The 16,890-nt window shown below is 45.4% G+C and overlaps 1 protein-coding gene across 3 annotated transcripts in view; it reads right to left on the bottom strand.

The window, feature by feature from the left end:
• The window catches only part of KIAA1671 (KIAA1671 ortholog), a 156,992-nt gene that overhangs the window by 128,959 nt on the left and 11,143 nt on the right, over positions 1-16,890 (bottom strand). For all 3 annotated transcript variants that reach the window (XM_023513249.1, XM_023513248.1, XM_003789832.3), the window contains exons 4-5: positions 9,418-12,210; positions 1,709-1,843 (exon numbers count right to left, since the gene is read on the bottom strand). In XM_023513249.1, coding sequence (XP_023369017.1) covers positions 1,709-1,843; positions 9,418-12,210 — 2,928 coding nt within the window. The remainder of the gene's footprint in view (positions 1-1,708; positions 1,844-9,417; positions 12,211-16,890) is intronic.

The following is a 16,890-nucleotide window of genomic DNA, read 5'->3' as shown; positions in this document are numbered from 1 at the left end:
TTTTTTTTTTTTTTTTTTTTTTGCAGTTTTTGGCTGGGGCCAGATTTGAACCCACCAAGAGTTCAAGAACCCACCAGGAGTTCAAGAAGTGGGGCCAGAGCCCTACTTCTCTGAGCCACAGGCACCGCCCCAAGGCCATCTTCTTAACCCCCACTTTAAAGAGAAGGAAAGTGAGGATAAGGAAAGCAAAGTTTCTTGTCCATGGCCATAAAGCAGTAAGGGATGGGGCTGGGGCTTCAATGCAGGATCCCACAGCTCCAGCACATAGGGTCTCTTCAGGCCCAGGTCTCCCTGAGATGCACACTGCTGAGTAATCAAAGAGGCCCTCGTGAACAGAAGGGACATCACCTCCTTAGAAGCCAGCCACCTGTCTTAGGTGTCCCCACATGTGACCTGGGGCCAGAAAGGACTTCATGAGCAAGTACAGAACTCACCAGATCTCCAAATAGCATGAGATTAAAGTCCAGGAGAAAAGAACATCATCGGAGGTAGGGAGGCCCCGGAACTCACCTGGGTGCACTGAGGTTCCCAGAGGACACTGCTCAGCATGTACCCACCTCCTTTACAAGCAAGGAAACAGGCTACAGGGAGGAAGTGCACTCCAGGGAGGCAGAGCTAAGCAACAGCCAGATAGAGACTCAAAAACAAAAATAGTATAATACCAATAACAAAAGCAATAATTGTGCTAATGATACACTATGGGTGCCCCAGATCATGCCAAGTAATTCATGCATTATCTCATCTGAGCTCCACATCAGCCCTGTGAAGTAGATGTTGTCATCATCTCCATTTTACAGATGAGGAAGCTGATGCCAGAGGCCAGTCCAGGATCACACAAGAATGTGTGCAGATCTAGGACTTGAACCCAGGTAGTCTGGCTCTAGAATTATCTTTCTACCACCTCCTATTTACCTCTACAACTATTAGTTACTGAGCACACTACTATGTGGTGGGCCCTATGCACAATCTCACTCTATCCTTACGACAGAGCTCAAGAAATAGCAATCAAGATGCCATTTTGGTGGGGTGGCTCACACCTGTGATCTTAGCGCTTTGGGAGGTTGAGTTAGAAGGATTTCTTGAGGCCAGGAGTTCAAGACAGCCTGAGCAATACAGCATTTATCTTTTTAAAAAATATATTTCTAATTAGCCGCACACAGTGGTTCATGCCTGTAATCCCAGTGTTTTGGGAGACTGAGGTAGGAGGATCACTTGAGCCCAGGAGTTCGAGGTTGCAGTGAACCATGATGACACCACTGCATCCAGTCTAGACAAGAGAGTAAGACTCTGACTCTTTAAAAAAAAAAAAAAAATCTGGTTTTCTAGATGAAGAAACTAAAGCACAGAGAAATTAAGTAAATGTCTGAAAGAGGATAACAGGACACACAGTGCCAGAATTCAAACCCAGGATTTCAACACCAGTGTATGTCCTTGTAACCACTCCCGGCTGGGCAGTGGGGGCTACCTCTCCCTATTGGGCTAGAAACCCAGGAGGACAGAAGGCTTCTCCAGCAGAGCCATCAAACACTCTCCACATTGAAGAACCACAGCACAGCTAATCAGGCAACGCTAGATTCTCGGAGAGTTACCTGCTGGCCCTCGAGCCCCTCATCCCCTTGCCCCAACCCTCCACGCAGCCACATTCACAAAGGTGCCCAACAACCAGCACCATCTTCCAGTTCTTCTCCAGCCATTTGGCATCACTCACCACAAAGGGCCCACTCCTCTTGTCCTTAGAGAAGCTGTGGCTTCTTCGGGGACCCAAGGCCGCAGGGCTCATGTGCCAGGGTGGGTGCTCACTGTCCTGGATGACATTCTCCTTCTCCAGGTCCCGAGGCAGCACCTGGGACACAGGACACAAGAAAAGAACTTCACTGGGGGCTTTCTCACTTACAGAAAAATTACATCACACTGAGAAAGCCCCTTCTGTACCAAAAGGGCAAAGAAGAAAATTAAACTGCCAGAGAACCCCCAACCTTAATGATCGGAGGAAACATGTAGGGGCAGCAGCTCTGGGTTCAAGTGGCCCAGCTTCTGCTACTAATAACTGTGTGACCTCAGGTGAGAGCTTTAACCTCTCTGAGCCTCAATCATCTGAAAAGGAACAATAATAAGTACCCAGCTTGGAGGGTTGGTGGGAGACCACATAAGAGTCACAGACAGTGAGTGACACAATATAGCCACCAGGGGGCAGACGTGCACAAGTCCTGGGGGTCTGGCTCTGCTCACCCTGACCTGGCCAACTCTGGAATGTGGGGAGTCCTTCATAAACTCCAGTCAGCCTCATTCTGCCAGTGGTAATGCTCCTTTAACTTTATTTTAATCATCTTTCCATTCATCCAAACACACATGCATACATACAAAGATACACAGATATAGCACTGAGGAACAGGACAGTACCCCTCATACATCTAGTCTGAATCTTGATTTTTTTTTTAAACTCAGCTACATATAGGGAAAATATTCACAGGCCAATACCTATGGCCTCACACTCTCCCTGCACAGACAAGGAAAGGAAGGCCCAGAGAGGGTGAGCCACTAGTTAAAAACACACAGCATCAGGAAGATGGAGGCTGCTCTCTTGATCCCTTCCTCACGGCCTGTGTCTGGATACTTAGCCTATTAGGACCCTCTGGTTTTCCTCCTATGCTCCTGGTTGTTCCTTATCAGCCTCCCAGATGTTCCAGGCCAGCCAGAAAGCTTTTTCTTCTGCAGCTACATCATTCCTGCTGGGATCTCTCTTCACAGACCCCATGGCTTTAAATAAATCCTACCTGTCTCTCTTCAAACCCCCTTTCAGATTCTCAGTGTTAAGACCTAGGGGAGTGAGACTCCAGGCCCTGCCATTCACTCTACATCTCCACTCGGCGGCTCACACTTATTTCAGATCCAAGTGCACAAACTAGGCTTTTGGTTCTTCTTCTCCCAAATTACTCCTCTGATGACTTGCCCATCCCCCAGGTGGGCAGGCCAAGCCCCTGGGTCACCCTCCATTCTCCCCAGTCTCTCCACCACATCAGCAAAGCTAGACTCTCCCTTCAAAACATGCTATAAGACAGGGTATAGTGGCTCAGGCCTGTAATCCTAGCACTTTGGGAGTCCAGGGCGGGAGGACTGCTTGAATGCAGGAGTTCAAGACCACCCTGAGTAAAAGTGAAACCCTAAGTCTTCAAAAAAATACAAAAATATTAGCCAGGCATGGTGGCACACACCTGTAGTCCCAGCTACTAAGGAGGCTGAGGCAGAAGGATGAGTTAAGCCCAGGAATTCAAGGTTGCCATGAGCTATGATGACACCACTGCACTCTAGCCCAGGCAACAGAGCAAGACTCTGTCTTAAAAAAAAAAAAAAAAAGGCTGCAAACCTCATACCATACACCAAAATAAACTCCAAATGGATCAAAGATCTAAATATAATAGTTAAAACTAGAAAATTCTTAGAAGAAAATATAGGCATAAATCTTCCTAATCTCAGATTAGGAAATGATTTCTTAGGTATGACATCAAAGACATAAGCAATAAAAGAAAAATGGATAAAATTAACTTCAAAACTAAAAACTTACACTTTAAAGGGTACCTATACAAGAAAGTGAAAAGATAACTCTCCAGGGCCAGGCAGTGACTCACATCCCAGCACTCTGAGAGGCTGAGGCAGGTGACTGCCTGAGCTCAGGAATTCAAGACCCGCCTGAGCAAGAGCAAAAGCCCATCTCTAAAAATAGCCAGGCATTGTGGCTATCACCTGTAGCCCCAGCTACTTGGGAGGCTGAGTCAAGAGGATCACTTGAGCCCAAGAATTTGAGGTTGCTGTGAGCCATGATGCCCTGGCACTCTACCCAGGGCAACAAAGTGAGACTCTGTCTCAAAAAAAAAAAAAGAAAAAAAAGGACAATCCTCAACAGGAGAAAATTTCTGCAAATTATATGTCTGATGTGGCACTTGTATCCAGAATATATAAAGAATAATGATGACTGCAATAATAAAAGGACCCAGTTAAAAATGGACAAAAGATCTGAATAGAAATTATTCAAAAAATACATGCAAATGGTCAATAAGCATGTGAAAAGACTTTCGACATGTAAATTAAAACCAGAATAAGGTACCACTTCACACCTAGTCCACCAGGATGGCTATAATAAAAAACACAGGACGAGGACACTTGCTGGTCAGGGTGCAGAGGAGCTGGAAACCCATGCACTACTGGCAGGGCTGTGCAATGGTGTGGCTGCTTTGGAAGATCACCTGACAGTCCCTCAGAAGTGAAACCTAGAGTTACCATATGACCCAGCAATTCCACTTCTAGGTGTACATACAAAGAAATGAAAACACACATCTACCCCAAATTTATACACCGATGTTCACAGCAGCATAGTCAAAGCACACAGCACAATACTCAAAAGTGGAAACAACCTAAATGTCCACCAACAGAAGAATGGAAGGTCAAAATGTCCCACCCAGACAATGGAGTAGAATTCAGCCATGAAAAAGAATGACGTTCTGATCCTTGCTCCTGCAAGGATGAACCTTGAAAACATTATATAGCATTATAGGAAAGGGGCCAGCCACAAAGGCCTACATAGCACATGATTTCATCTATGTGAAATGTGCAAAATAGGTAAATCCACAGAGACAGAAAAAAAAATGAATGGGTGCCCAGGAAAGGAGTATAAGGGTGGATGCGGAGTGACAGCCTAATGAATGGGGAAGGAGTTTCCTAGGGGTGATAAAGGTGGTCTAATACTGACAGAGCAGATGATTGCACAACTCTCTGAATATACTAAAAGCCACCGAAATGTACATTTTAAATGGGTGACTTATATGGGAATGAATCATATCTTAATAAAGCTGATACCAAAAATAAAATGCTACCAGTCTGCCATTTCTCTCCACCTCTTAGGTCACCATCGTGGTGCAAATCCTGTCACCTCACTGAAGGTGATGGCAACCTCTGTGCTGGCCTCCCTGCCTCCACTCTCACCCCCTCATTTCACACTCAGAAGATAGCCAACAGGGGGTCATTCTCTGAGACACAGGTAATGGCTGTGGTGGTCAGACCCCTATAGGGACTCCCAGGTGCCCTCTGCCTTTCCTCATGCTCAGTTCCTTCCCATCTCTCAGTCTCAGCAGGGGCCTGGAACCTGTATCCCAGGGGCCCTGAGCATCCAGGGGAACAAGCTAATCCTTATATCGGGACATCTTCACTTGCTGCTCCTGCCACCTCCCTGCAGATCTCAGCCTGGCTGGTTCCTATCTGTCATTCAGAAGACGCCTTTCTAGTCCCTCCCCATGAGACCCCTTCCCTGACCTCCTTTCACCCTCTCTCTCTGCCCAGGACCCACTACTCTCTTCATGAACAATCTCACCCACTCACTGGCTGGAGGCCTCCCTGTCCACCTGCCAGACCAGTGACATCCACTAGAAAGTTCTGCGATCAGTGGAGATATTCTGCACCTGCATATTCCACACAGTCCACAGGAGCCACATGTGTTTTCAGAGTGCTTGAATATAGCCAGGGTGACTGAAGAACTGAAATTTGTAATCGTATTTAATTTTAACTAATTTAAATTTAAATAAGCACAGGTGGCTAGTAGCCACCACATAGCCTGAGATAGTGGTGGGCTGGGCCATGGCTAAGTCATTCCTGGCAGCCCCGGCACCTAGAACAAGGCCTGGCACAGGTTCAGTACATATATTAAATGCATTAAATAAACAAAGGGGTAGAAGTTAACCCAAAGTACTTCCTTCTGATTTCTTTATTGCATGAGCCCCTGGGTCAGGGGCTTGAGCACACAATTGTATTGTGATAAGTCTCCGACAAGTCTGTGAAACAGGCAGGAGCCCCACCCACAGATGCAGAAGCTGAGGCTCAAGAGAGGTCTGTTGAGACGCCCAGAATCACACAGGAAGGGTTGAATTCCAGGTCTGCCTGATCCAAAGTCCAGGGCTGTTTCCAGGGAAAAATCAAATCATACATCTACAAAGGGTTCATCTCCTAATAAAGAATTCTAAAAAATCAATGAAAAAAGGACCAAGGTTCTAAAAGGAAACAGGCAGAACATAAGCATGTGGGTTACAGGAAAGAAATGCAAATAGCCTCATATACCTAACAAGATGCTTCCTCACTCAGAACAGGAGTGAGTAAACTCGCCCACACAGAGAGTGATGGGGCCGTTGGGGGGGGGGGGGACAGGTAGCATCCAGACATCTGATGCAAGGGGGAAGGTTGAGGGCAAAGTGCCCTGGAGCACACTGCTGGTGAGGACGTGAACAGTACAGCCCCACTGCAGGGCACAACACCCTGATCCTGCAGAAATCACAGCCACATTCACCCTTAGATAGGCAATCACCATTTTGAACCCACAGATGCACCTGCAGGTGTGTGTGCCAAGGTGATGCATGTACCTGGTTTATAATAGCAAAAGATCAAAAACATCACCCACAGGGGAAGGTTAAATAACTTATGCTACATCCATACAGCAGGCAAAAATCCAAAAACTTTCTAAGATCCATTTTATGAAAAACAGACAGGTAGAAAATCTTTGGTTTCAGCAGAGATCCTCTGAAAACAGGAAGCTTCTCCTAGGAAGCTTTCCAAACTAACAAAGCCAGGCCCCCACCTCAGACAACTGCTCAGCTTTGGACATTCAGTATTGAATCATTTAATGGTTACAGTATTATAGGATACAGAGGAGGATCCTTGGCTTCTACCCCAAGATGCTGGCAGCAACCTGTACCTATGGTGTGACAACAAAAAATGTCTCCAGACACTGCCAAATGTGCCCTAGGGGCAAAATCGACCATAGTTAAGAACCATTAATGGGCCCAGAAGAGTATTCCCCAAGCTGTGCACCAGACTCATCCTTTGGAGGAGATCTGCTTTCTAAACTATAAGCTTCTATCATACTTTAAATATTACATAAGCATTCACTACTTTTGCCATAGAAAAATATGGCCATTATATGGTGGGACCACATGTGAAATTTACAAGAAAATGCAGTGAAGGCTATGTTAACCAGTTTGATGAAAATATTTCAAATTGTATATAAAACCAGCACACTGTACCCCATGATGGCATTACTTTGCACAGCTATGATTTAATTTAAAAAATGGCCATTATAAATACATATTATTGATAAGCAACTACTGAATATAAGAAAGGCCCAAAGGACATCAAAAAGAGCAAGAGAGGCTGGAAGTGGGGGAACACTGACCTTTTATTTTCTATACCCCTATAAGACTTGAATTTTTAACAATCAACATTTTGTACTTCTGTATTGGTGGTTTAGTTAGGGTTTTGTTTTTCTTTTTTAGGCTCAAAACCCAAAGATCTTTGGGCAAGAGAGAAAGAGAAATGGGAAGCTGGTCCAAGCCCTTCCAATTCCTTGGTGAGAAAACAGATCCCCTGGCAACCAGCACTCCTGGGGCCTGTGTGCTCCGGGCAGGCATCCAAGGACAAGCAGGGGGACAGGCCGAGCCCTGGCAGCCCCTCCACAACACCCTGACTCCCCCATTGCCAGCCGGTCCTTAGCAAGGTGCTGGCAAAAAGATGCAGCGTCTCATTTCCACAGCCTCCTCCCTCAGCCCCATTCACACAGTAATAGGCTGGAGGTGGGGGCAGGTGAAAACCTCTCCAGAAAGCGCATGCGGTGGCCCTTACTGGGTGTTTCTTCAGTGCTTCGAGGCTCACAGAAGCCAAGGGACTGCTTCACACACTGTGGGCAAGTGGCAGAGTAGAGATTCAGACACCAAGTCTGCAGGGGTCTGAATGTGCTTGTTACGGAGCCTGATTTCTCACAGAGTCTGAACTGTGCTTGTTACAGACACAGTTTCAAAGCTGAACTTTACCACTTACTTGCTTTTAACTCTAGGTGAACCCTCATTTCATGATCTTGACCAACAACATCCTATTGTTTATTTCCAAAGCATCCCTTTCCAGACTGGACCTCTCTGCTCTCTTTGACAGATGGGGAAACTCAGGCCAAGGGAGGCTGAAGGGCTTGCCTTTAGTCACTCAGTCTGTAAGAGGCAGAGGTGGCATTTGGGCCCTGGTTTGCGGATGCCACACCACACAGGGGTGGGAGGTTGGGGGGCGGGGGTGCTAAGGTAGTTCACACTTGACCTCCAGAACATGCCACGTTTCTTCCCATCTCCAAGGCTTTGTGCATCCTGTGCCCCTGCTCTGAAAGCCTTCGACTCCCCTCATCCCATCCAAATTACATGCATCCCTCGAGGCTGGGCTCAAGCCAGCTTCTCCCCCAAGACACCTTCCTGGGCCTCTTCTCTAGTGCCTCACTCTGCATCCTATCATTTCCTGGCCTGGCTCACAGTGTCCCATCTCCTAACAGAGATCAAACGATTCCTTCCTTTGTGGTTTCTACTAGAGTGGACTACTAGAAAATGACCCACTACCTCTTGGGAGTTAGACCAGATCTGGGTTCAGATATTAGCTTTGCCACTTGCTGCTGTGTGCCCTGCGACAAGTCACCTAACTTCTTTGAGCCTCCACTTTTATCCATCTGCACAGGAAGATGACTGTATCTGCAGCATTGTCAGTCTCAAATACACGCCAGTGGCAAAGGTATCCTACTGTGTGAGGGTTTTCTTTCAACCATTTAACAAGGTGCCAGCCAGGATGGAAGAGTCTGAATGTGCATAACCCCAGAACCAGAGCCCAGCAAGGACAAAAGGAACTGGGAAATGCATACTCCTGTTCCCTTGCTCCTTGGATAGGACAACTCCACAGATGTTCAATGCTGCCTCCCAGGAGTCCCCATATCACCTGCCTCCCTGCTCTACTGCCCTGCTAGTTCTTCCTGGAATCACCCTTTAAAAAAACTACCTACAAAGATCTGTTTCTGTGGGAACTAAACCACGGCAAGCCCTCTTCTGAGACTCATATAAGACCACCTATTCATTCACTCAACAACTATTTCTTGAACGTTCCCAAGATGTCAAGGATGAAGCTGAATGCTGGGAACATAATAATGCACACTATACAACAGAATGGTATACAGAAGGAGCTCAATAAAGCTATCATTGACACCTGTCATTAGCATCATTCTAGGCCAGAGGTGTGAAACTGGTGGCCCACAGGGCTGTATGCAGCAGCAGACATCTTCTTTGGCCTGCATATTACACATAAAAGTCTGGATTTTAAGATTTTATAATAAATGAGGTCTCCCATCTCAGGGCCATTGTTCTCAGGTGTCAAGAGCCAGAGGGAACCAACAGGCAGTTGCCCCCTTCACCAAGGGCATGAGTTCTCCATTGGCCAGAACCGCACAACTCCCTAGAGTCTCCCACCCCACTCACACATGTACCCATTTGGCCCACATAAGATCTGAGCTTGAGACCCCTGGCCTAGATGTTTACTCAGTGTAAAAATTTTACTCAAAATTCAAAGAGCCTTCTCACTCACCTTGTGACCATCTGGAGTCCCCGACTCCCACCAGGAGGACCCCAGTTTGGCCTTTGAACTCTCCCCTGGGAGGCTGTGTCTCTCTTTGGGCTGCTCTCTCCTCCTCTCTCTGGCTTCATGCATGATGGACAGACCATCTCGAATCATGGCAGGGGGCCCCTTCTCTGAACAGGCCCTCTTGACATCCATGGGTGACCTGCCACAGTCACGTGGGTGGTCTCCCCACTGGGCCGCAATGCCCTCCTCTCCCCACTCGGAGGATTTCCTCAGGCTCCCTTTCTTCCAGTCAGCAGTGGGTGATTTGGGTGACAGTCTGACCCTCCCTCCCAGATCCTCCCGACCAAAGGGCTTCTTCAATTCAGCTGGGTCATTTGTACACTTTGCACTGTGATGTTTACTGGCAAAGACGTTTTTGTCTTCCTCTGTAATTCCCAAGCCTTTTTTCTTGGAGACTGCAGGAACAGAAGAGGCCCCTGGATACCTCTCAGAAGGAGCCCCGTGTGGCAGAGCCCACAAAGGAGAGCTGGATTTGGTATTCGGGACTGCCCCCAGGGTCTCTGCCGGCTGCCTGTCTGAACCAGGAGGAAAGCTGTGCTTTAATTCCGGAGTGGCTTGTTTCCAGAGACCCTCTGCTTCGGAGATGTCCTTCAGGCTCCTCCTCCTCTGTGCCACCCCACCTGGCTGGCCTGGACTCTCCCAAGGCGAGCTGCTGGGCCCTGAAGTCTGGCTCTCCTTCCGCTCCTGAGCCTTGCAGGGGACTTTGTTGGACAGCTCCTGGTACTCAGCCATCAGTGCATCAATGTCCAGCACGCTCAATCTGTAGCCATCTTTGATCTTGCCTGGGAACGTCTCACTGATCACCTCCGTCCTCCTTCTCAGGAGATCTTTTGGATGACTCTTCAAAGTTGGGGTAGTTTTAGGAGCAGTGTTGCTGGGGAACATCCTGGTCCCGGTATCCTTCCAATTGTTCTGAAAACCAGTGCCATCTTCAGATTCTGGATGACGCCATAAAGCATCCACATTGATCACTTTTTCCCTAGAAGGTTCGAGAATCTTGTCCTCAATAGATGATGGACGCTCTTCTGGCTTCAGATTTTTTGAAACACTTATGTTTTCACGCACTCTTCCCTTAGTCCAGTTTTTACTGCCCACTGTCTCCAGTGGCTCTTCATGGTTAACAGAAACCAAAGTTGGTGTGAAAGAATGAGGAGAGGAAGGTGGAGTGATTTTTCTAGAATGTTCCAGCAAGTTGTCAAGTCCTGACATAACAACACCCTTTGCCTTTTGAATATCAGGAATCTGATAGGTTACTGCAAAAAATGTTGCCTTGGGTTCCACAGGTGACCGTTGCTTTACCACTGAGAAAGTCTGGTCCTGTGAAGCACCTGGGTTCACCTCCTGGGTCTCCACCCTTTTGGGGGATAGTAGAGGTTTTTTTAAGGCACCAGCTGTGTGAGTCAAATTATCAGACTGTCTCTCCTCCACCTTCGATGAGTTCTTTGGGGTGAGGAAACTAAATGCATCAAATTTCACATCATGGGGTAGAGTCCGCCGTCTCCATCTGTCCATTCTCTGGTCCATCAAACCGGCTTTCCGCATTTTGACTTCAGGCTCTGGCATCTGGACCAGCCTTTGGTCACCCTCACTGGCAGGTGCAGCAAGGGTCCCTTTCTGCATAGGAGACACATCTGGATGTGTTTGTGCTTGGAATTCAGAGGGCTCAACCTTAGCCCTGGAAGGAGGATCCAGGGAGCACTCCTGGGGGGTACCCCTTGCTTCTACTCCTGGCTTGTGTCCATTCCCTTCCGGTCCCTCATGCTGGGTCTCCCACACAGGAGCCTTGACAGCCCTCAGGGAAGTGGTCCCAGGAGAACGGGGCTCTTCGCTCACCACTGTGGTGGCTTTATGCCAGCTCCCTACCACCCTACCTGTCCATCTGGGTGACAGGCAATTGCCCCCAATCATATCCTTTGACTCTCGAAAATCAAGCTTTGGCCCACTAGACTCATGCATCCCTCGAGCTTCCCAAATCAAACTGGCCCTTTGGACAGACCCCAACTGACTCTCTGTACCAGACTCCAGATCAGCCAGTGTGACTTCCTGGGACAGGTGCCTCCCCTTCAGTGAGGACCGAGACTTGCTGCTCCGGAGGGTCACCGCTTTCTCCTCTGGTGCTGTTGAGATGGCCTCGCTGTGGGCACGTTCCCCCACTGTGTGCATAATGTCATACTTGGGCTCGATCCTCTGGGATGTGGGAGGATTTTCTGAGTGCTTTATGAAAGGGTTCTTGTTGTGTTTTTCACCCAAAGGGTATTTTTCCTGGAGAGGTGTGTGATACCTTCTTGACTCACCTTCTCCATTCAAAAGAGCAGTTTGTCCCGATTTCTCTGTCTTAAGATTGTCAAAGCTCCTGGGGTTGTCTTTCTTGAGGTTTGTTGTTTCCAGTGAGTCCTTCCCCAGCCAAGAGCCTTTCTCTAGCCTGGGCCTAGGTTCTGGGACACGTGTATGGGGCACATTGCTGGGGGGCATGGCTAAGAGACAGCGTCTCGTGGGGTCAGACACAGTGTGTTTCTCCACGTGATGCTCAAACATCGTGGCCCACACGGTCTGGAAGCTTCCCTCATCTTCTGGAGTGACGTCAGGAGTTCCTGCTGCACCCTCACCCCAACAGTTGTCAGGGACTTGGTTAGAACTGTCTTTCTGCTCCGTCTGCCTGGACTTTTCCCGGAGTGTCCCTGGCTTCCAGGGGCTTCTTGAAGCAGATGTTTCTACCAGACCAGGCCCATCCTTTGGCTAGAAAAGAGAAAAATAGAAAAAGAAACAACTCAACAGTAAAGAATTGAAAAATGAAGATTGAAATGGGTGCTTATATAATTAAAACAATGAAATACCATAAAATTTTAGAGTGAACATACCAGTGTGGGTAAGGACATGGGGCTACAGACACTCAGATGCTGTTGGAAAGAACACAAATTGGCAAGACTTTGGGGCAGTGTGGAATACCTATCATGATTTTAAAATACTCATTTCCTTTTACTCAGCCAAGTTCCTCTCAGAACTCTTTATTTGCCTATGTGCACGAGTCTATGTGACCAAAAGAAAGTTCTGGCAGTGTTGTTTGTGAAAGCAAAAGAACACAGCAACAACCTGAAGGCTCATAAAAAGGGCGTTGACTAAATTAATTTTGATATATCCAAACAATGGACTATTGCACAGGCATTTGTATCCATAGGAGGAGGTGAATCCTAATGTCAGAATATCTAAGGACACTTACAGAATATTTTTGTCTTGGGTAGAAGAAAGCAGACTACAGAACAGTATATGATAATATAACACTATTTTTAAAAATTGTACATGTAAGTAGGTACACACATACACAGTCTAAAGAAATGGCACAAATCAAACTGTGAGCAAGGGAATTGGGATGTGAGGCTGGAAGGATGGAATAGAGATAGAAACATCTTCCTTGAATCTCACACATTTCAGTTCTATTTGATCTTTATGATACGCAGATATTACTTAATAACTTAAAAACATTTTTTTTCCTGTTGGTAATAAATCTGCTTTGACAAGTTAAACATAAGACCCACCAATTCAACTGCAAGGCATACACTTAAAAGAACTAAAAACCAGGTTCAAACAACAACTTGTACATAACAGTATTATTCACGATCATCAGTTGGTATAGATAACCCAAGTGTCCAATGATGGATGCACAGATAAACATAATGCGATACACAGCCATGCCATGGAATACAATTCAGCCATCAAAAGGAATAATGCACTGATTCATGCTGTAACATGGATGAACTTTGAGAACATTATGCTGAGTTAAAGAACCCAGTCACAAAGGCTATGTGTTGCTTGGCTCTATCTATATGGAAGCTCTAGAATGGGTGAACCCAAAGTGATAGGAAGTAAATTAGTGAAGGGAGGAGCAAGATGGCGGCCAAGTAACAGCTTCCTTGTAACTGGGCATGGTGAGAATGGGGAGAGAAGACTCCAGGCATAACTGGCTGGTGGGTTCTGTCCAGAAACATCTCTTTGGGGACACAGGGAGTCAGGGAGGGACTTCTGAACCCCATGAGGAGGACAAAAGCAGTAGAGAACTGGCAAGTGGGTACATGTGTTTGTTCAGTCTAATCCTGCCAGCAGCTGACTCATCGAAATCCTAGGCCAAAGGCATGGCAACTTAAAGAGCAAGAGGAAGTAAAAGGAAAATCAGGGCAAGGAAACAGATAAAAGGAAACACTGATGAGGAAGAATCAGCAGAAAAATACTCGCAACATGAAAAACCAGTCCAGAACAACCCCCCAAAAGGGACCATGAGGTACCAACTACAGAGGATTTCACCTATAAAGAAATGTTAGAAATGACAGAAAGGGAATTTAGAATACAGATGATGAAAACAATGAAGGAAATGATGGAAACAATGAAGGAAACTGCTGATAAAGTGGAAAATAACCAAAAGGAAATCCAAAAACACAATCAAATAAGAGATGAATGATATGAGGAATATAGAAAGGATATAGCAGAGCGGAAGGAACTAAAGAAGTCAGTTAGGAAACTTAAAGATGCAACAAAAAGTATCAACAACAGATTAGACCATGCAGAAGAAAGAATCTCAGAGGTAGAGGACAAAGCTCTTGAGATTAACTCAGATAGTTAAAGAGACAGAAAAGATGAGAGAGAAAGCAGAACATTCACTGACAGAATAATGAGACTTTATGAAGCATTCAAGCATACGAGTTATAGGTATCCCAGAAGGGGAAGAAGAACGCTCCAGGGGAATGGAAGCCATACTAGAGAATATATAAATGAAAATTTCCAAATATCACCAAAGATTCTGACACACTCTCTTCAGAGGGATATCGGACCCCAGGTCACCTCACCTCTAACACAGCTTCTCCAAGACACATTGTGATGAACCTGTCCAAAGTCAAGACAAAAGAAAAGATTCTTCAAGCTGCCAGAAGTAAGTGCCAGTTGACCTACAGGGACAAATCCATCAGGGTGACTGCAGACTTCTCTAATGAAACTTTTCAAGCCAGAAGACAATGGTCATCTACTCTTAATCTACTTAAACAGAAGAATTTCCAGCCCAGAATTCTATATCCTGCTAAGCTTAGCTTCAAAATTGACAGAGAAATCAAATCATTTACTGATATGCAAACATTGAGGAAATTTGCCACAACAAGACCAGCTCTACAGGAAATACTTCAACCTGTTCTACACATTGACCATCACAATGGACCAACAGCAAAGTAAGAACTCAGAAATTAAAGGACAGGGCTCGGTGCCTGTGGCTCAAGTGGCTAAGGTGCCAGCCACATACACCTAAGGTGGCAGGTTCGAATCCAGCCCGGGCCCGGCAAACAACAATGATGGCTACAACCAAAAAATATCTGGGCGTTGTGGCGGGTGCCTGCCTGTGGTCCCAGCTACTTGGGAGGCTGAGGCAAGAGACTCGCTTGAGCTCAGGAGTTGAAGGTTGCTGTGGGCTATGATGCCACAGCACTCTACCCAGGGTGACAGCTTGAGGCTCTGTCTCAAAAAAAAAAAAAAGAAAGAAATTAAAGGACAGAACCAAACTTCCACACTGAAACAAAAGATACAACTAAGCAATGGACTCTCACAAAATAAGATGAATAAAACACTACCACACTTATCAATTATCTCAATAAATGTTAATGGCTTGAATTCCCCACTGAAGAGGCATAGATTGGCTGATTGGATTGAAAAACAGAAGCCATCCATTTGCTGTATGCAGGAAACACACCTAGCTTCAAAAGACAAATTAAAACTCCAAGTTAAGGGTTGGAAGACAATTTTACAGGCAAATGGAATTCAGAAGAAAAGAGGAGCTGCAATCTTATTTTCAGATACATGTGGATTTAAAGCAACTAAAGTCAAAAAAGACAAAGACGGTCACTTTACATCGGTCAATGGAAAAAGAAAACAAGAAGACGTTTCGATTCTAAATATTTATGCACCCAACTTAAATGCACCCAGATTCTCGAAACAAACCTTACTCACTCTGAACAATATGATATCCTATAACACCATAATAACAAGGGACTTTAATACTTCCTCTCACAGAGTTGGACAGATCCTCCAAACAGAAATTAAACAAAGATATCAGGGACTTAAATAAGACCCTAGAACAACTGTGCTTGATAGACACATATAGAACACTCCATCCTAAAGATAAAGTATATACATTCTTCTCATTACCCCATGGAACATTCTCATATCCTAGGAAAGGATATTGGAAAATTGATCATATCCTAGGACACAAAACAAACCTCAACAGAATCAAAAGAATTGAAATTTTACCTTGTATCTTCTCAGACCACAAGGCACTAAAGGTGGAACTCAACTCCAACAAAAATGTTCAACCCACACAAAGGCATGGAAATTAAACAACCCTCTGTTGAATGACAGTTGGGTGCAGGAAGAAGTAAAAGAGGAAATCATTGACTTCCTTGAGCATAACAACAATGAAGACACAAGCTACCAAAACCTATGGGATACAGCAAAAGCAGTCCTGAGAGGAAAATTTATTGCTTTAGATGCCTATATCCAAAAAACAGAAAGAGAGTTCATCAACAAACTCACAAGCCATCTTATGGAATTGGAAAAAGAAGAACAATCTAAGCCTAAACCCAGCAGAAGAAAAGAAATACCCAAAATTAAATCAGAGATCAATGAAATTGAAAACAAAAGAATCATTCAGAAAATTAATGAAACAAGGAGTTGCTTTTGAAAAAATAAATAAAATATGTAAACTTTTGGCCAGACTAACTAGAAATAGAAAAGTAAAATCTCTAGGAACCTCAATTAGAAGTGATAAAGGGGAAATAACAACTGATGCCACAGAGATCCAAGAGATCATCTCTGAATACTACTAGAAACTCTATGCCCAGAAATTTGACATTGTGAAGTAAATGGATCAATATTTGAATCATACCCTCTCCCTAGACTTAGCCAGGAGGAAAAAGAACTCAACAGACTAATTTCAAGCACTGAGATCAAAGAAACAATAAAAAAAACTTCCAACAAAAAAATGTCCTGGTCCAGATGGCTTCACACCAGAATTCTATCAAACCTTCAAAGAAGAGCTTATTCCCATACTACAAAAATTATTCCAAAACATAGAGGAGGAAGGAATCTTCCCCAACACGTTCTACGAAGCAAACACCACCCTGATACCAAAACCAGGAAAAGACTCAGCTAAAAAGGAGAATTTCAGACAAATTTCACTAATGAATATAGATGCAAAAATTCTCAACAAAATCCTAGCCAAAAGATTACAGCTTATCATCAGAAAAATCACACATCATGATCAAATAGGTTTCATCCCAGGGATGCAAGGCTGGTTTAACATGTGCAGGTCCGGCTCGGCGCCTGTGGCTCAAGTGGCTAAGGCACCAGCCACATACACCTAAGGTGGCGGGTTTGAATCCAGCACGG

Source organism: Otolemur garnettii, unplaced genomic scaffold, assembly GCF_000181295.1.
Source record: "Otolemur garnettii isolate 467f Iridium unplaced genomic scaffold, OtoGar3 scaffold00038, whole genome shotgun sequence".
In the NCBI taxonomy this organism is placed as follows: Eukaryota; Metazoa; Chordata; class Mammalia; order Primates; family Galagidae; genus Otolemur; species Otolemur garnettii.
The sequence above is the reverse complement of the archived record's forward strand: the minus strand, read 5'-3'. Positions and strand labels throughout refer to the sequence as shown.